This window comes from Pleurodeles waltl, chromosome 4_1 (assembly GCF_031143425.1).
Source record: "Pleurodeles waltl isolate 20211129_DDA chromosome 4_1, aPleWal1.hap1.20221129, whole genome shotgun sequence".
Lineage (NCBI taxonomy): Eukaryota > Metazoa > Chordata > Amphibia > Caudata > Salamandridae > Pleurodeles > Pleurodeles waltl.
In genome coordinates this window covers 586280101-586301556 of record NC_090442.1, presented here as the reverse complement: position 1 = coordinate 586301556, position 21456 = coordinate 586280101, and the positions used below count along the sequence as shown (strand labels likewise).

Here is a 21456-nt window from a genome sequence, read left to right as displayed (position 1 = left end):
CATCTGCCCACCAAGTGGGTGACCTATACACATTGTCACCTAAGGCACCCTATGTTTCCATCTAGTCTGACAAAGTGTGCTTTCTCCTTCCTCCTGACTCCTTTCTCCTGAAAGTGGTTACATCCTTCCATGTAGGCCAGTCTGTCACCTTGCCTACTTTTTACGCACCCTCGCATCCTTCTAAAGAAGAGGAGAGACTCCACCACCTCGAGCCAAAAAGAGCATTGGTGTTCTACCTTGATCATACCAAAGAGTTCTGGGTGTATGATCAACTCGTTGTTGGTTATGTGGGTGCAAAGAAAGGTCGGGCAATGCAGAGGAGAACCATCTCCAGATGGCTGAAATCTGCAATAAAATATGCTACTCATTGGCTGAGAAGCAAACCCCTGAGGGCTTGCATGCTCATTCTACCAGAACTAAAGCTGAAACTACTGCATTAGCACACAGAGTTCCAGTCCTGGACATCTGTCAGGCAGCAACATGGGCGTCCCTGCACATGCTTACCAAACACTACTGCCTGGACAAGTACTTTGCCCGTTTGGTTCTGCAGGACTTTCTGGTGTGATCTTGGTTCGTGGACCCACCTCCCGGGATGGTATTGCTTGGGTATCTATTCTAAGGTAAAGAACCTGCAAATAGTTGTCTCTATCAAATGGGCAATTTACTTACCTTATGTAATGCCTTATCAGGTAGAGACAATCTTTAGTTGCAGATTCCTCACTGACCCATCTGATTTCTAGGGACTGAGAACTGATTTCTAGGGACAGGGATTCCCTTCCCAGGGCCCTAGTTTTGACGCACTAGTGATCAGTGTTCTTCATGGCTCTGCGCTTCTGGAATGGAAAGTCGTTTATAGAAACTGACGTCAGCACCACAGGGTGGCACCTATATAGGACCCACAACATCATATCCAATGCTGACGACGCTGTTGATGGACGCAGAGCCGATCAACGCCACCTAACGGCACGCAGGGGTACTGCTCAAGAAAAATCTCCGGATCCAGACTGACACCGGGGGCAAATTCTAACATAGGGAATTTGCGACTAGATATTGTCTCTACCAGATAAAGCGTTACCAAAGGTAAGTAACTTGTCCTTTAAGATACTGTACACATTCTTCATATTTTACATGATTGCCTCTAGAATAGAATTTGTAAATAGATGAAAGACTATATGACTCTTTAGAGGAGGTTTACCCCTCCTTGCTGATAATGGTTTTTGGGGTTTGAATTGTTTTCTTTCATAAAAGAAGCTAAACGTTTGCCAGATTTATTGCTACCACAGTACTTGAGGCCCTTGTGCGTTTTGGATGAGGAGGTGGGGCCTGTTTCTGAGTGTTATGTTAAATTCATATTTGAGTTTTACTGGTGTCCAGTGTCTGTTTTGATGGATTACTAATGAGATTCTTTTAAGTATTTTTGATGTCCACTGCAAATTTCATTTTTAATGCTGTCCTAGTTGTTTTTTTTGGCCATAATTTGGATCATGGTTCCGCGAATTGTAGCTTTTAGGACATCCCAAATAATTTGTGGGTTAGAGAAGGAATCCAAATTTTTAGAAATGTAACCCATAATTTCTTGATTAAATACTTTTATAAATTTGTGGCCTTCTGCAAGGATAGTGTTCATTCTCTCGATTTTGGGTGGGCTAGGCATATTGTGAGAGAGTGTGAGATAGTTAAGGAAGCATGATTGGGTATCAAGATCAGTTTGATAGTGGGGTTGAATGTGTTGCCTACACCATCCTTATCCTCTAGTAAGTAGTCTATGTTTGAGAACAAGTTATGGGGTGGTAGAAGAATGTAAAATCTTTCCCAATTGGGTCAGCAAGTCACCCTATAGCTTTAAGTTTATATAGGTTTAACATTTATTTGTGTGACTTATTTGTTTTGAATATATATTTGAACATTCTATCAGTAGTTCCATCTCTGGGGAAATTAAAGTTGCCCCCTAAAATTAGTTTGGATTTATGTGGGATCAGAGATAGCTATTTGGTTAGTTGTATCCAAAACTCAGGGTTGTTGGATGTCGGATGTATATCATGTAAATCTATGTCCTTATGTAGACAGTAAGTAGCCATCTCCCATTATCATCCGATTCTGTTGATATGAGTGTTGCTAGCCTATTCTTTTTTTCTGATAGCTGGAGCACGAACAATCTCATTCACCTACCCTTTATGTCATAAAATAGCCTTCCTCTTTCCGTTTCTTGAAGCAGCATGATGTCTCCTTTTAATTTGTGGCAGTAGTCTAGGGTTTTTTGTCTTTTAACAGAATAGTTTAGGCCCTTTTTGTTAAGAGATAATGATTTAATATTTTGCATTGTGATTGTGAGTACAGAGTATGCGCGTTAAGTATGAGGTAAAATGCATGTGTGCCTTATTTACTTAAGTACTCCATTGGTGAGGTGTGTTGACGAATGGTAGTGATTGCATAAAGAATGAAATTGTGGTGTCCATGAGATGTTAAGTGGGTAGGGACGAGAATTGGGAAAATAAATAGATAAAAGAAAGAGCAGACCAGTAAAATAAATATGAAAGACACCTGCCCACTCTACTCACACCCAAGAATGCAGTAAGACACTGGAGACCAGGAGTGACGCACATTAAGACTGCAAGTCTACACCATATATGTTCTAATTGTTAAGAATATCATGCTGCTTTAAGAAAAACATTTGAATATATGAACACGTGAGTTTATGAGCACATGAACTTATAGAGGTGAACATAAGCAGAGATACATGAGTATATATCTTGTGCAAGCTATAGAAGCTATAAATGACTGGATAGCGAGTATAAGGTAAGTTTGTTGGGGAGATACCAGTCTAAGCATATTAGTATTTTCCAGATATCAACAACAGTCAACATATAACAACACCACATTGCACACTGAAATGGTTGTGTCTAAGTCGTAAGTAGGCAACTGAGGAGACGAAGTCTGATTGATGCAGATAAGTGTGCGTAACTTTTGGGAGAATGTGAGAAGGGGAGGAACTCTGATGCTTATCAGATTTGAGGTTAGGATCTGTTAATTTCGATTAATTTTGGTTTAGTGTTACTTCATGTTTGTGTTAAGGCTGAAGTTCTGTAGGATCCCAGTGATGATCTTTGAAGAGGTCTGTTGTAATATGGTGTTAGTATTACTATTGGTACGCTAATGATGGAGATCACTATGTATCAAGTAGAATAATTGAGCTACTAATTTAGTCATTTGTGACCTGTAACCCCCAATTAGTAATTAGTTATTAGCAATTGGTAATTAATCTTTTAGTAACTATTAATTTGCAATTGGTGCCAGTAGTACATTGGTAATCGGGAGACAGCAGTTGCAGCAATTGCATCATGGGATCTGAGGATGTTCACGAGTAATAAGACTCAGGTGACCATTTGAGAGTCGTTGATTTCAGATAAAAATTTGCTTAACTCTGCTTGATTGTCAATAATTGTAATCCTCCCTTTGAAACATGTTTGTATTTTGGTGGTCCTCTAAAGAAGAATTGAATTGAATTGAGAGATTTCAGTATGTTCATTTTTGAGAGAAATGCTTTACCTTTTTTCATGGTCTCTTTGGAGTAGACCTGGGCTATGCCTATTGTTGCTCCTTCCAACTGATTTTCTGAACTTCTTTCATGTGGCCAATCTAGAAAAGAGCCTAATTTGACATGGTCACCCCCCACTTACACACTTTTCTGCCTGGTATTAGTGCAATATCGACTGAAAGTGTTCTGGGTCCCTGCTAAACAGGTCCCCAGTGCCAGATCTCTTTCCCCCAAAACTGCACAGTCGTTTTTCCCAATTGGCAAATCTTTAGCTACTACTAAGGGCCTGATTACGACTTCGGCGGAGAGGGTAATCCGTCCCAAATGTGACGGATATCCCGCCTGCTGAATTACGAGTCCATTATATCCTATGGAACTCGTAATAGGACGGGCGGGATATCCGTTACATTTGGGACGGATTAACCCTCTCCGCCGAAGTCGTAATCAGGCCCTAAGTTCCTTGTAAATGGTACCACTGGTACCTAGGGCATGGGGTACTAAAGGAAGGCCCCTGAGGACTGCAGCACGAATTGTGCCTCCCTCAGGGAACGTCTCACTAAGTGTGCACCGTGCTGCTTTTGCAGGCTGCGTATCTTGGTGCAGAACTAAAATGAGAAAACGACATGGCACATAGCTTGTGTGACCTTCCCCCTTTACACTGCATGCAGTGTATGTAAGCCACCTCTCTAGCAGGCCTTCCAACTCTAAAGACAAGATATATTATATTACATGTGGGCATACCTGCCTCTGCAGATTTACCCCTGCTATGTCTTTGTCAATTCTCAGACATAGTAAGTGAACAGGGAAGCCATTTTAAGTACATATGCTGGACACTGGTCATTAGGAGTTCCCCAGCTACATCATGGCTTCATTGAAGATAGAGATTTATTAATACATGCACTCAGAGGGCACCTTAAAGGTGCCCCCTGAAAACCTACCAAATCCTAGCGTGGACACTTAATGGTCAAAACCAGTGCAGCCACCTTAGACAAACTTCAGGCTCCCTGAGGTGAGAGCCAATGCTCTTGAGGGCTCAGCACAAAGGTCTACTCTGGATGGAGGTTCTAACACCTCGTCCAGGCAGGATGGATGTTCCAGTGCTGGGAGCTTCAAAGGCCTTGCGACCTTTGTAATGCGACCCATGTCTCTCCAAATGGTGGAGAAGGCCAACCCCCAGTTCCTGACCCCACTTTTGGCGGCAGGACTGGTGGGAAAATTAGGCAGATTAGCAGGTGTGCCCACTTCATCTCAAACCCACCCCTAAGGTGGAAGAGCTGAAGCGGACCCTACCTTTTAAATTCTTCCATCTTGTTTGGAAGAAATGTAGGTCACTATGATTAGGGTTATGCCCACTTCCCAATGGAAGTGGTCATAAAAAGGATGTAGTCACCTTAAAGGTGATTAGCCCATTGGCTACCACCTAGCACTCCTTGTAACGCCCCTAAATTCAGTATTTAGGTGGCACCCCTGCACGCTAGAACTCAGATTCCTGACGATCTAAGAAGAGCCGGATATTACAGAGTCACACCAGCAGAGAAGACTGCGGAGACCAACTGACTTGGCACCAGCACTACCGGCCTGTCTGCAGCCCTCCACTTTCCTCCACCAAAAGATGACCTGTCCTGCAGCCTAGCGACCTCCAAAGCTTTGGGAGGACTGCCTGCCTTCGACAAAGATCAAGATCTCCCGAGAACAGTGGACCTGTTAAAAAGAAACCAACTTTAAAAGAAAAAGAACTCTGCCCTGAGGGACCGCGAACCCACCTCTGGATCCACCTCTGCATCTGACACCCAAAGCCCGAGGCCAAGTGGCCCACCGCTTCTGTGAAGGTTCCACTGCGATTCTGAGTCCGAGTCTACTGTGGGCTGACCCCTGACAAGTCTGCCTCAAAGCCTGCAGCCTCAAACCGAATACTTCCCATGACCGCAACCTACCCAGTAAGCTGTTCCCGATGCCAAAGGACACCCCTGCACCTGGAGCACCTGGGTCTTGCGGAGCTGGATCGTCTGTGTCCCTGTGTCCCCTAGTATCAGACGATACCTGGGCAGTTGTGGGTTTTCTTTGTTCAGCCTCCTTATCCAAGCCTGCAGCCTTTTTCCAAAACTAATCTCCCCCATTGTTTTGCATTGGACACTCAACGCTGTGTTGGCACTCTGCACCCGGCCGCCCCTGTTCTGTTGAGGGGGTATGTTTGGTGCTGCCTTGTGGCCCCCTTGTGCTTACCTTAACCCCAGGAGATGGACCCCTTACACAGCTTTACTCACCTATGAGGAGCGCAACTTAGTTCTCCCCCAGTCTTCATTGGTTAACATTGGGTTCCCAACTTGGAATTTGACCTCTGCACATGGCCGCCGCTGTGTGCGCTCTCTTGGTACTGATTTGAACCTTGCCTGATGTTGACCTAACACCCTGAAGACTGGATTTGCAAGTCGTGTATTTACCTGCAAAACTGCATTCTTGTTTTCCTCCCACAGGTTCACATTGCTGAACTGAAAAATTGCACTATGTTGATTTTTGAACCTGCAATATATTTACGCTTGTAAATCTACTTATCTGATTATGAAGTCCTTGGGTTTGAAACATATTGTAGGAGGCTGTCTCAGTATATGGTGTACACTTGTAAGTGAGGAACCCTGTCCTGAGTCCCGGTAAACCTTAGTGATAGTGTAAGAGGTTCTAGAAAACCAGAACTCTCAAAGGGTACCTGTGGAGAGCATCTAAGGCTTATCCAGGAGGGTGTTCTACAGTTTCAGATACCACACAGGTCAGTTGGTGACGTACCCACGGGAAAGAACCACACCAGTGTTAAAAAAAATCATGTCTTATTTATTATAACACAAACACTGAACTAACTTTGGTATATCTCCTAACCAGGCATATTAACTTACAAAAATATACTCAGAAACAGGTAAGTAAAAGCATAAAATAACATGGGCCCCAATTGGGGGTCTGGCGGGGAGACCATATACTAAAAAAATGGAAAGTGAAAGTCACTACTAAGACTACCACCCAAGGACCCTTAAGACTGGGTAAGCACTAAAACACCAAAGTTAAGTAGCTAGGTTCCCCAGGCGCCTCTGTGCAGAGTTGTAACCCATGGTCAGTGTCAATAGGATAACATGAGGAAGTTGCGGGTGGGGTTTTTATATTTTGCGACCCTTCCCCGAGGAAATCAGTTGGGACAAGAAAGGTTCAATAATGCCCCCACCCAAGGTTACCCAGAGAAGCAGAGTACCTACACCAGGGAGCCCAGGTGCATAGGGTTGAAGTTCTGTCTGAGCTTCCCATTAAAGTAAATGGGGGCCTCGGTTGTCCAGATGCTGTCATAACCTGTGGACCAGGGCAGTGGAACCAAGGAGTGGTCCAGAAGAAGAGGGCCTATGGAAAGATAGGACAGAGTCCAGACCACCCAGAGGAGTCCTGCCCCTATGGGAGGAGCTGGACAGGGAGGTGGTCACTCCCCTGTCCTTAGTGTGGTTTTGTGCCAGAGCTGGAGCCTGGGGCTCCTGCACTGGAGAGAGGAGGGCACCAAATGTACCCTTCAAAGCAGTATGGTGACGCTCAGAGGCACCCCCACCACAGTTCAGAGACATCTATTTCCAAAGGAGAGGTGGTAACACCTCTCCTCTACAGGAAATCCTTTGTTCTGCCTTCCCCTGCTCAAGTTAGGCTCAACAGCAGGAGGGCAGAGCAGTGTCTAGGGTCGACAGAAGCATGGGTTGGTATGCAGACACTGCAAGGCTGTACAGTCTGTACAGGCAGACTTGGGAGAGTCCCCCAGCAGCCCCCAGAGTATATGGTATCATGCTACTAGCACTGGATTTGGTGTAGCTGCATGATTCCAACATGTTTGATACCAAACATGACTAGGTTTGGTGAAACCATTATGTAGCTGGACATCTCGTCCACTAAGTACCTTAAGGTTGCTTCCCTGCACTTACAAAGCTCAGAAGATGGAGACTGGGGTTTGTACATGCAACTTCACCGATTCCAGTGCTAGTTCCATGACCCCATGGGATTTCTCAGAGGATCTCCCAGTTCTGCCTGTGTAGCCTTACGGGCTCTGGCTGCAAGCCCTCGCTGCTGCCAACCCCAGACACTGTTCTGCACTCCTGCTGTTGAGCCTAACTTGAGCCCGCCGCCATAGGCCTGGGCCTAACGATCCAGTGTTCCTGTCCCAACACCCCACTCCTTTGAGTTTGCTTATCCAGGCCTCTATATCACAAGGCGCATTCCCTTCCGCACCTCCGCATACAGAATCCAAAAGACTGGACCATGTTGGGAAGAAAATGTTCTCTTCCTCCAGTTTGCATTGTGGTCCATGAACACTGCTTGCATCTTGGGCCCACTCACGTACTTTAAGGGACATGGTTGCACAGGTGCTGCCACAGGTCCCGAAGAAGGACCGAGCCATTCTCTCTCGACCTGTTGTGGATGGGAGAGGCGCAGCTAAGTTCACAATATGATGTGGACTGGATACGACTGACTAACTTGGTAGATCTGTTCCATCGACGGTGGCCTTGAGGCTCCATGCTTAGTTGAGGGTGGGTCCAAGCTGCACTTATGGACATGTCGTTTGATGGCACCATTCTCTTCAGAGACAAAGCAGACTCAGCGCTGTAGTGCTTTAAGGAGTCCAGGGCTACGGCTCGGTCCTTGTGCCCCGCCGCTGCCCATTGCTCCCCTCAGTCTGATTTTCGTCCCTTTAGTGGCAATAGAAAGGGCGCCCCACCACCTCCCTTTCCCTACAGCCACTGTGCCGCGCATGCTGGCCAGCCTCTGCGTATCCGAGGACGTGCAATCCAAAGTTCAAGTGAATCAGGGGAGCCAGCGGTCGGCACAAGTCCCCGCTGCAGCCTCCGAACCTTCCTGGTCTGACGCTTCCCCATCAGGGGTCAGTTGGATGCGGAATTCGCCCTCACCTGCCCCGCTGGGAATCCATCACGTCAGACCAGTGGGTTTTGCAAATCGTCTGAAGGGGCTATTCCGTCCCCTTCAAGACTACCTCTCCATCCATGCCACCTTCCTCTGATCGGATCACATGCCACTTCTTTGCGAGGAGGTTATGTATCTCTTGGCCAGGGGAGCTAATGTGTGGCAGTCAGTTTGCACTCTTTCCAAGCAGGGACCCTCACTCTAGTCATTGCAAGGGAGCCACACTCCTAAAACAACCCCTGCTCACCCCTATGGTAGCTGGGCACAAGCAGTCAGGCTTATCTCAAAAGCAATGTGTGAAATATTTGTACCAACACACACAGTAGCAGTGAAAACCCCACAAAGTGACACAACATTAGTTTAGAAATATAGCCAATATTTATCTAAATCAAACAAGACCAAAACACAATAAAACCAACATACACAAGCACATTTTTTTATTAAAAAGAGTCTTAATCCATAGAAATCAATGCATACATTGTTTTTACACAAGTATCTGGTTTGCATCAAAAATAAAGCTGCAACGGCGAGCGTGCATCGGAAAAGTCAGCGATGCTTCGATTCATTCCTTGCAAGTGAGGCCGTGTGTTGTTTCTTCTCCGGTCTGGTAGCCAGTTTGTCATTTTTCTCTCCTGCAGAAGAGCGACGCATTGATTTTAGGACAGGCAACCTCGGGTCCGCACAGGTTCATGATGATTTTGATGCCCAGCAATGATGCACGCAAAATTCCGGCGTAAGGTGGTGAAGAGACGTTCTGCGTGGGGGATGTGTAGATTTTGGCAGCCGTTAGCAGTGTTGCGTTGATTTTTCCAGCCATGATGCAGGTGATGAGTAGATTCTTCAGCTGGTAATCCGGTGCTGTGTCAATTTTCCTCCCGTACGACTTGTGCGTGAATTTCAGTCTTGGTTCCACCAACCTCTCCTTTCAAGGGTCCAGGGATTGGATTAGGCACCACTTGGCAGGGTAGAAGTCTCAACAAGAGTCCAGGTGCTGGCAGAGGAAGTTTTGGATGACCCTGAGACTTCAGAACAGGGGGCAAGCTCAGTCCAAGCCCTTGAAGACACTTCACAAGCAGGAAAACACAGGAGAGCAACTGAGTGGCCAGGTCAGGCAGGTGATGTCAGGCCCCCTCCTGATAGGTGATCACCTGGGTAGGTGACCAATCCCCCTTCCAGGGCTATTTATGGTCTCCCTCTTGGGTGGGTCCTCAGATTTGGCTTGTACGATTCCACCCGGCATCATTTTCTTCATCTTCTGGCCACTTGAACTGCAACTGGCCTCTTCAGGAACCAACAATCTACAACGTAAGCAATGACTCTGCTTTGCAACATTGTTTCTCCAGCTCCTTCCAGCAACTGCAACATTTTCCCGGCTGTGCATCCTCTGAGGTCGACAAGACTCCAGTCTGCACCAAGATGTAAGAAGGAATCTCCCTTGGAGTGAAGGAGTCACTCCCCTGCATCTGCAGGCACCAACTACAACAAAAACTGGCTGCGTGGATCTGCTCTGCTCCGGAACTGTGTGGATCCTGCATCACAGGTGGTGGTTTTGGGAGGCTACCCCTCCAAAGCCTTGTAACACCTATTTGCCTCCCTCTCCTACAGGAAAGCCTTTGTTCTGCCTTCCACTGCTTGAACTGGTCAAGCTGCAGGAGAGCAGAACCACATCTATAGGGTGGCCACAGTGCGGGATGCCCGGAAAATCCCAGAAGATTGGTAGGAGCAATACTGGGGATTCTCCAAGGAGCCCCCAGAAGTCATGGAATCAGCCAACCAATACTGGCAACAGTATCGGGGGTATGATTCCAATATTCTTGATGCCAAACATGCGCAGGTTCGGAGTTACCATTATATAGCTGGACATAGGTGGTGACCTATGTCCAGTACAGGGGTAAAATGGCTTCCCCGCACTTACGAAGTCCAGTGTAATGGAACTGGAGTTCGTAGGGGCACCTCTGCTAATGCAGGGGGGGCCTCACACACAGGTATCTGCACCCAGTCTTCTGCGCTAGGAGGGCCTACCATAGGGATGACTTATGGTTACCTGGTGCAGTCACCTGTGGTGAAAGGGTGCATTCATCTTTTTACGCAGGCTGCATTGGCATGCATACAGACACATTTTACATGGACTCCCATGGGTGGCATAATACATGCTGCAGCCAATGGGGAACCCCTGATGCTCCATTGCCCTGGGTAACTAAGTATCATATACTAGGGAGTTATATGGGAGCACCAGTCTGCCAATTGTGGGGTGGGCAAAGTCCTAAGCAACCACATTTAGGGGAGGGATCACAATCACTGGGGTCCTGTTTAGCAGGATCCCAGTGAAAACAGTCCAAGCATACTGATGATAGACAAAAAGTGGGGGTACCCATGCCAAAAAAGGGTACTTTCCTACACTCCGGTCCCTCATACTCTTCCTCAGAAAGGAGAATTTCAAAATACTTACTCTGGCTCAGGTTCTATCTGCCTTGCCCATAGATTCAATAATGTGCACAGTTTTCATTAAAATGGCAAAAAGCTATTTTGAAAGTGGACACAGTGCAATTTTCAACAGTTCCTGGGGGAGGTAAGTACAGTATACCTTCAGAGGTAAGTACAACACTTACAGGTTCAATCTCCTGGGTATTGGTAGTCCACCGTTGGGGGTACAAGGCAGCCCCAAACACCCAGCAACACAGGGCTGGTCAGGTGCAGAGGTCAAACAGGAGCCAAAATAACAATCACACCAATGGAGATAGGGGGTACTCCGGTTCCAGTCTGCTGGCAGGTAAGTACCCGTGTTCTTGGAGTGCAGACCAGGGGGGTTTGGAGGAGTACTGGAGGGGTCCCAAGTAGGCCCAAAAACCACACCCTCAGTGGCACGGGGGCTGACGGGTGCAGTGTGCCAACAGGGCTTCAGGTTCTCAATAGAACTATATGGAGGGACCTGGGGGTCACTTAGGCGCTGCAGGCAGGGCACAGGGGTCCTCTCGGGCAAGCCACCGACTGGGCAAGGGTGAGGGCCGCCTGCTAGTCGTTGCTGCACCGGTGGTCGGTTTCTCACGAGCTTCGGGGCTGCGGGTGCAGTGCTTCTTCCAGGCATCGGATATCTTTGTCCCAGGCTGTCGCGGTCAGGGGGGTCCTTGGGATTCCCTCTGCAGGCGTCATCGTGAGGGTGCAGGGCGGTCAGCCCAGGGTGGACACGTTGTTGGAGTTGCCTGGGGATTCTCTGAGGATAATTGGTTTCTCTGGACACGGGCCGGGGGGCGTCAGGTGCAGAGTGTTTGGGACTTACGCTTCTGGAATGAGGTGGAAGTCCCTTTAAAGATGATTTCTTCTTTCTTGGTTGGACAGGTCCGCTGTCCACAGGAGTTCTTGATCCTTCTTGGGTGCAGGGCACTCCGCTGAGTCGGCAGAGGTCGCTGGTCCGTCGATGTGGTGCAGGTTCTCTGAAGTAGGAGACAGGCCGGTATGCCTGGGGCCAAAGCAGTTGTCGTCTTCCTTCTTCTCTGCTGGGGTTTTTTAGGTCAGTTGTCCTTCTTCTTTGTAGGTCGTCAGGAATCTGAAGAGCTGAGTTCAGGGTCGCCCCTAAATACTAAATTTAGGGGTGTGTTGGGGTTAGAGGGCAGTAGCCAATGGCTACTGTCCTGAGGGTGGCTACACCCTCCTTGTGCCCACTCCCTCTGGGGAGGGGAGCACATCCCTGTCCCTATTGATCCTAATCTTCCAAAGCAAGATGGAGGATTTCTCAAGGAGGGAGTCACTTCAGCTCTGGTCACCTTAGGGCTGGGCCTGGCTGAGGGGGTGACCCCTCCTTGTTTTTCTCATTATCCCTCTGGTCTTGCCGCCAAAGGTGGGGTCTCGTCCAGGGGGCGTGCATTTCCAACAGCTGGAGTACCCTGAGGGCATTGTAACACCAGGCCTGAGCCTTTGAGGCTCACTTCCAGGTTTTACAGTTCCTGTAGGGGGGAGGTGTGAAGCACCTCCACCCAGTGCAGGCTATGTTTCTGGCCCCAGAGAGCACAAAGGCTTTCACCCCAGGGGGTCAGAAACTCACCTCTCAGTGGCAGGCTGGCACAGACCGGTCAGTCCTGCACTGAAGGATTAGGTGAAATACAGGAGGCATCTCCAAGATGCCCTCTGTGTGCATTTTGTAATAAATCCAACACTGGCATCAGTGTGGGCTTATTATTCTGAGAAAACTTCCCAGTATTAAGTGTAGCCAAGATGGAACTGCAGAGTTTGTTTTGACAAACTCCCAGACCATATACTTAATATGGCCACACTGTACTTACAATGTCTAAGAATGGACTTAGACACTGTAGGGGCATTGCTCATGCAGCCATGCCCTCACCTGTGGTATAGTACACCCTGCCTAAGGGCTTTAAGGCCTGCTAGAGGGGTGACTTACCTATGCCACAGGCAGTGTTTTGTGGGCATGACACCCTGAGGGGATGCCATGTCGACTTTGCCTTTTTCTCCCCAGCGACACACACAATCTACAATGGCAGTGTGCATGTGTTAGGTGAGGGGTCACTTAGGGTGGCACAACACAAGCTGCAACCCTTAGGGACCTTCCCTGGTCACCTGGCCCTTGGTAATACTGGTACCTTTTACAAGGGACTTATCTGTGTGCCAATTGTGGAAACAATGGTACATTTCTAGGGAAAGAAAACTGGTGCTAGGACCTGGTTAGCAGGGACCCAGCACACTCTGTCAAGTCAGGATCCATATCAGGCAAAAAGTGGAGGGGTAACTGCAACAAGGAGCCATTTCCCTACGTGGACAAACTGCAATTTTTCAGCTTAGCCACCCGAGCGGCAGGTCTAGGATATTCAGGCTATGATACCGATGTTTTATCCTCCATCCTGAATTTCGGTGGAAATTACTCTGAGGCTGCTGGGCCTCATGGGCTCCTGCATCCTTCTGGTGACACATGTCAGGTGGCATATGCTGGCTCTGCAGTGGCACCTGAAGTTCCATTGGGCACAGCATCAGGGAAATCTGTCCGAAGTGGTTCAGATCTCGGAGGGAACCGCCATGTGGTACTGCAACAAACAGGGCTGGGTGGGGTTGTGTACCCTTTGTCAGGAGGCTGTGTGTGCCTCTGGGCATTACTGGAACATCAGGGCATATCCCAGGTGGTTCAATATCTGGCAGGGTTCTCTGAACACCAGAGAGGACAAACTCAGCCATCAATGCCTAGTCAATCACGAATGGCTTCTCCATCCAGAGGTTGCGCAAGGTCTCTTTCAGCAATGGGGAGAGCTTTGGTTAGATCTGTTCGTCTCTGCAGAGAACATGCAATGTCAGCTGTTTTGCAGGTTGGAGTTTTCAAGGCCGCACTCGCTCAGTGGCGCTTTATGTCTTGAGTGGAACTCAGGCCTCCTTTCCGCTAATACCACTTCTGCCGTGAGTTCTCAAGAAGATCAAGAATGGCCGGGCCCAAGTTATTGTGGTTCCGGACTGGGCGCAAAGCTCTTGAGCATGGCCATTGAAACCCCAATCAGACTGCCCCTTTGGGAGGATCTTCTGTTGCAGCAGCAGGAAACGGTTCTCCACCCGAACATGTCCAGTTTTCAACTTCCTCCATGGAGATTGAGCGGCAGCAGTTGACAGCTTTTGACCTTCCACCCGAAGTCTGTAATGTTATCATGGCAGCCAGGCATCCCTCCACCAAAATGGTCTACACCTGTCATTTGAACAAATGTGTGGCATGGTGTACAAATAAGTTTGTTAACTCCCTCTCTGCCCCTCTTTCTGAGGTCTTTTTGTTTGTTTGTTCTCTAGCCCAGCAGGACTCTGCTCTGGGCACCCTCAAGAGTTATTTGTCTGCCATCTCGTCTTTCCTGAGAATACCTGACTAATCCTCTTTGTTTAAAACTCCTATTGTTGGTAGATTCCTGAAGATACCTATATGTTTCCTCCTTCTCCATTCATAAAGCCCAATTGAGATTTGAACTTGATTCTTACTTTCCTGATCTGTGCTCCTTTCAAGCCACTTCATAACTGTTAATTTCGGCTTCTTACTCTAAAGACAGCCTTCCTGGTCGCCATCACTTCTGCCCGTAGAGTGAGTGAGCTGCAGGCCCTTTCATCAAAGCCACCTTTCATTTCTATCCATCCTCACAAGATGGTGCTTCATACCAGGGCTTCGTTTTTTGTTCTTGATTGTACTAAAGAGTTCCTGGTGGATGATCAACTCTCTGTAGGTTATGTGAGTGTGAAGAAAGGTTGAGCAGTGCAGAAGAGAACCATATCTAGATGGGTTGTTCTCTGTATTAAAATGTGCTAAGCATTGGCTAAGAAGCAACCCCCAAAGGGTTTGCATTCCACCCCCCCACTAGAGCAACAGGTGCAACCACTGCGTTAGCAAGCGGAGTTCCAGTTCTGGACATCTGGCAGGCAGCAACGTGAGCATCATTACACACGTTCACCAAACACTGCTGCATGGACAGTCTGGTCCGAAGGGACCAGTACTTTGCCCGTTTGGTCCTGCAGGGCTTCCTAGTATGATCTTGGTTCGCAGACCCACTTCTAGGAATGGTATTTCTTGAGTATCTATTCTAAGGTAAGGAATCCGCGACTAGAAATCTCTATCAGATGAACAAGTTATTTACCTTCGGTAACAAATGATCTGGTAGAGACATATTCTAGTTGTAGATTCCTTACCGATCCTCCCCATTCTGCGAACTGATTTTTAGGAACAGGGACTTCTCTTTCGGGGCCCTAGTTGTGGTGCACTAGGGTCAGTGTTCTTCATGGCATGAATAGAAACTGATGTCAGCGCACCCGGGTGATGGCTATATACAACACGTGACATCGTATCCAGCGACCACGACGCCAGCGACGGACTTGGAGTCGACCAATGCCACTTAACGGCGTGCAGGGGTACTGCTCGAGGAAGAATCTCCAGATCCAAACTGATGCCTGGGGGAAATTTTAAGGTAAGGAATCTGCAAGAAGAATATGTCTGTACCAGATAATTTGTTACCGAAGGTAAGTAACTTGTTCTTTAAGTTATATCAGTTGAGTTCTTCTGCATATGGAAGGACATTGGAGGTCATAAGTGATTACTGCCACCAGTAACTTAAGTTCCATGTAACTTAAGTACAAAGTTAAGAACAAGTTGGGACCCAAGTGAAGCACTTGTGCACACCAGTGCAAAGCACCTACTCTAACCTACATTTGCAAAGCCGGTAGGTGTCAAATAGGTAAGCATGCAATGTTTTTTAATCTCTTTTTTATATATATCATGTGACATGCATAACTAAACAACATAACTACAGCAGATATATAAGGAGGGGCCCAGACACTCTGGCACTGAAGTGCACTCTACCTTTGGTGGCCCTGTACAGTAATTAGGAACAATGCAGTCAATAACAGTGCAAGATATCCAGTGGATGAAGTATAATGACTTATTGCCTTATGGCATGTGAATTATAGATATATATATATATATTTATTTGTGGGTTGTTGGTTGAGTGAGGTGTTAACCCTGCTCAAGTAACAGCCACAATCCCTGTCAAGGTGAACCACGAAATTAACCTGTGGTTGGCACAAAAGCAGTCAGGCTTAACTTAAAGGCAATGTGCAAAGTATTTATGCAGCACACCAACTGTATTAAATTGAAAGCACACAAATGATGGACAGAATGCAGAACCAATCAAACATTCACCCATGTATGGGCATACCTAGTGCAGTTAAAGCTGTCTCTAGGCTAGACCTAAAAATTACCTCATGAGGCACAGTCATTGGACCCTGTCTTTAGTATAATATCAATTTTTGCTTGTACGTGTAAGATTTGTGATTTAGAAATGTGAAGCATTTTATCTGTTTTTATTGAATTCTGATTAAAGAGAGATGTTTGATTGCCATGTAGGAGATGCATAAATGTCATGTACCAGTGTTTTATTTTCACAACTGTTTTGCAGTCTGCTGAAGTAAAAGAAAAAGAAGAGAAAATGAAGAACCATGAGGACCAAGTAGCCAAACTTGTCATGCAAACTACAGCTTTAAATGAAAACCTAGCAACTCTGAAGAAAGAATGGCAGAGCAGCCAGCGGAGAGTTAGTGAAATGGAAAAACAGTCTGATGATCTGCGTGGGGAAATCGCTGTGCTGGAAGCCACTGTACAAAATAATCAAGATGACAGACGAGCACTGCTAGAGAGGTAAATGTATTTTCACAAAGGCATTTTTTCATAAAGCTTTATGTAGTACTATCCCTCATACACTAATAGTTTGTGGCTTTCATTTTCTTAGTTTGTGTACAAATTTTACCTTAATCAGCTACTCTATCTGCATCTACCACACACTAAACTGTTTTACATTCAAATATTGTGCATACAGGAAAAAAACACAAAAGATGCAATTAGCTTTGTTGTCCCCTTCAGTACATTCCCGGGACATCTCTTACCAAGAAGTTATGTTTTCATGCCACCACAGGTTTCAAGATCCTGTCCTGAATCTTTAAATTAGCCCCCACCCTTTAAAGATCTTGTTGCTCCTCCTTTTTTTGCTGCCTGATACATACGTTTCTTGTTAGTGTTTATTTCCATTTCTTAAAATCAGACATTTTAGTACTTTGGCTTATGTTATCTGTGCTCTGCTTCAAGGAATGCAGAGTTCACTAAAACACGTTTTCCCAGTAATTTTATTTATATAGAGCTTAATACTCCTGATGAGACATTGAAGCGCTTTATGGCGAGTAGCATGCTGCTCTGGAACCCAAGGTTAATGAATAATCAAGTGGGTAAATGTTAGTTATGGCGATTAATCATCTGGGTTCAAGAAAAACATTGAATGCATTTACTCCAGTTACTTTGTGATAGATTATAATAATACCAATTAGGCATGGTCATTAGGGGAAGCTATGTAATCATCTTCACAGATCCTGTTTTTGGATATTTGGCAACTCTTTTCTAAAGGTGTAAGTAAAGGCTCCAGTGACGTTCAAGACTTCATGAATGTTTTTCTGCACAGGCAGAGCCTTTGAGATTGTGTTGTGAAACCTAGAACTGGGGGCAACATAAAGACTGCGGTGTTCCACGTGTATCTTTTAAACCAATGTAAACAATGCTTCATGCCTTTCCATATTGCACCTTTTAAGTGAATCTCATTTGGCAGATTGCTGTGCCCACATTACTATGTACTCAAAGCATCATCCCTTAAAAGATTGTCGATTGTAACTCCCTTCTACAAAGTATGAACACCCATGGCTGGACTGAAAACTATGTCTCAGGAGTTTGATACATTTGATCTTGCTACCCTCATCTAGGTGTATGTGAAGATGTTTGTGTGATTATGTAGCCGGTTTCTAGACAGTGTTCTTCCTAGCCTACTACACTGTTAACAGGATTGGCAGTGCCAACTCCACCAGTTGGAGATATCATAAGGAGATCTCTAGGAATCTTAGTGGATTCCAGGGGAGGGTTGATTAGTGTGGTTGCAGAACTGGTTTGGTTTGCCTCTCTGCCATTTGTTCTCTATCTTGGGCTGTCAATGGTTGCTGCTGTTTTCCTACTTGGCACAGTGGTGGGCCAGAGGGGTGTTTGAGGAATTTCTGCCTTGTGCATACATTTTGTTTGATTGGCACAGCCAAGCTTGAATTCCGCAGCCACCTGTATAAAATAAAGAGAAACCGGGACCTCTGAGCTGGTCCTGTGAAATACTTACTGGTGCTGAGCACATCGGATCTGTCCCAGATGCCCTCATGTTTTTAAGTCTGTCCTTTTAAAGAGCTTTAACTTTTTTGCCAGACTTTTTCCAGAAAAATCGTAGATGCTATAAGTTGACTTGTCATTCACATTTTGATTTCTACTATCACAGCATACAGCAGCTGTATGCTGTGATGGTAGGAAGCAAAATGTTCTGAGCCCTTTTTTGTCTATTCGGTGTAGTTCTCACTTAGGCCTCCATAACCTTTTGTTCATATAAGCTATTTACACCAAATTTGTGCCCTTCTTTTCTTCAACATCTTGGGGATTCTAAAGGTGTCCCGGATTTGTGGATTCCCCTAGAGGAGACGGAGAAAGTAGGCAAAATATAGCGCAATTTTGTGTTTTTTGAGAAAAATAGGGAAAAGTTGCTTCAGATAAGTGTCTGTATTTTCCCTAAAAATGGCACCCACGAATGATTTGCTATACTAAAGCCACAATTTGTACCACAGTTTTGATATTTTGGTATTTTTCTAAGAGGTAGACTATTTTCCCTATTTTGTGCTCTCAACCTACTGTCAGTTTGTAGTGGAAACCAGTGTGAAGCCCAGGGGTGATCCAATAAAATCTATAGATATTCCGAACTCAGCGTGGTTAATATATGTGGATCCCTCAATGTTTTCCCAAAGAAAATAACGGTTGAAATGAAGATCTTTTGACAATTAATAAGAAAAATCATGCATTTGTGTTAAAATGTTCATCTGTAACTTTTTCTCACAATGGCCGATGGACAAAAGGGATAACGTCCGCTAAACCCCTCTGGTTGCCGGGTTATATAGGGTTTGTAGGTTCTCCAAGAACCCAAGGTAGCCAGAGCAAAGAAATGATCTGCACCATGCAATGTTTTTTCATTGAGTACTGAATATAGACCAATTCTTATAGCGAAATAGGCAGAGTGAAAAATGGGTATGAAGGAAACTTATGTATTTTCGAAATGGACACAAGATTTTGAGTTTAGCAGCAGTGATTATTTTTACTTCTCTGAATTTGTAGGTACGCGTACTAGCGTATGATTTGGAAAGTATTTTTCAAAATGTCAGCATTCTTATACACTGGCTTACATTTGAAAGGCCCGAATGCAGTGAACTCCAATTGGTAATAACAAATGTTCTACTATTCTATGCTCCTACAAGTCTCCCAATATAAATATTACCTCACTTCTTTGGGTTGACCTAGTGCCCACAACAGGAAACGGCCCAAAACACAACATGGGCGCAAGTGCATTTTTGCACCAAAACCTTACCCTCCTTTTCCGATGTGGGTTGCTGTAGATTTTGAACCCTAGCTCAGCCGATTGGAAACATTTCCAATCTATACATTTTTTTAAAAAGAGGCACCTAGGGAAATCCAGGATGACGTGACTTGTGTGGATTCTATTAGGTTTTTTAACCCACACTGCCCTGCAAACCTCAAACTTTGCCTGAAATCACACATTTTCCTTCCATTTCTGTGAGGGATACTTCTGGAACCCACAGGAATTCACAAAATTCCTACCACCCAGCATTGCGCCACCTGTGTCGATAAAATCGCTGCCCCACTTGTGTGGCTGGACATAATGCTGCAACAGGAACAGATCAAACCAATGTTAATGGGAGCCCTTGCGTGGAGGCTCCTATTAACCTCGGTTGGATCTGTTCCTGTCACTTGTCCTTTTTACCCTGTTCTGCCCCCAGCAGGGTGGGGGAAGACAGAAAGACTGTGCTAATTTTTTGGGAGTGGGGTGGGGGCATTGCCATGCCCATTCTGGGCAGTCCCCATCCCTACACCAACAAAAATAATAGTCCCTGGTGTCTAGTGGCGTTTCTGCCCCCACCCCCTAGGGGGCAGGTCAGGGGTAATAACCACCATCTGCAGTGGGGGTCAGAAAGGCTGAATGTGGCCACAAAAAAACAAAGGGGGAGCAAAAGCCCTTGCCCAAGGGGCTGCTTCCACCTCCCTGGGGTCAAGTGGTGGATTCCTGCTTGGGGATCGCCCAACTTCGGCGTTCCCCAAGCAGAGATCCATTAGCAAAGGGTACCATTGGAAAGGGGAGATTCTCCCCTTCTCAGTGATAACTCTCCCGTCTGCCTCTGTACTGAGGGGGCAGAGGTAGCCCCACGAGCACCAAGGCAGTGAAAGTGAAATCAGCTGATGGGCTCATTTCACTTTTGTTTTCATAGAAATGACAGCGCGCCACGCTTGCTGATTGTCATTTTACTGGGGGAAAAAAAAACAGCCCCAGGATCCTGGTGAAGCTCTTCCCCAGCTCTGAGGCAGAAAATCCCAGTGGTGCCCACACTAAAGGGATTTCCTGTCTTCTGTGTGTGGACGGCTGGGAATCGTCCAATGCACACAAGCAGCGTAGCATCTGACGGCATCCAGCCGTCCATGTGGAAGTGGATGAAACAATGGCTATTTATTTTGCTTACGCTTCAGGTTTTCAGTTAGATGTTTGTATATTTCTTGGCTCCTTTTTCAGGTTTCTGTTGTAAAGTGCTTATGTCCCATTGTACATGTCTGGAATTTAAGTGCCTCATTGGATACTTGTCGCCTTATGACAATGGTAATATGCAGGGAACAATTGAAATGCTTTTTAAAAGAAATCTCTAGTTACACAGCCAAATCAACAAATGTTTGTTTTTAGTTTACATTTTTATTGCACTCTTATGCATTTTTATGGTGGTCTGTGTTCTTCCTTTACAAGTTGGGGCATATGTTTGTAGTAAAAAAATAAAAATAAAATATTTCACCAATATGTTAAGGCCAGACCTATTAGTTTTGCCATTATTTGTTGATAGCTTGTTTCGATGTGGGCTCTACCAATTGGAACTGAAGGAGGGACTATTCTGGGCATCAGCTGTGGAAATAAATAGGACAGAGTTCCTTATTTTGGTTTCGCCCTGTTCATTTAATTACTTACTGTATTTTTGGCAGGCTTGCAATGCAAAGATTTCGTTAAAAATATTCTATGTGTGATTATTTCACAGCAAAATGTTTCCAGAAAAAAGAAGCCATTTCGAAATGTTTTAAAACTTTTATTCACACAAATGTTGAACATGTGTGTTGGATTTCAATGAGGAAAGACTGGGATTAAAGGTTACATTGTAAATGTAAAACAGGTGTCTGTCACAACATATTCATATAACCTGAAAATAAACAATAATTTACTTTTGTACCCTCTTGTGGTACTGTGTACCATTCTGTTTGCCTGAAAGGCCATTTGGATTGGATTGTATTGAAATATAATAACTATAAATACTTTTGAAACTTATATTATTAATCAAAGTAGGCAATCCAATCATATGCA

At 45.7% G+C, this 21456-nt stretch overlaps 1 protein-coding gene across 1 annotated transcript in view; it reads left to right on the top strand.

Annotated features, from left to right (window-relative positions):
* Positions 1 to 21456, top strand: part of EEA1 (early endosome antigen 1) — a 497109-nt gene that overhangs the window by 399616 nt on the left and 76037 nt on the right. The window contains exon 26 of the mRNA XM_069228969.1: positions 16387 to 16625. Within this exon, the coding sequence (XP_069085070.1) occupies positions 16387 to 16625 (239 nt within the window). The remainder of the gene's footprint in view (positions 1 to 16386; positions 16626 to 21456) is intronic.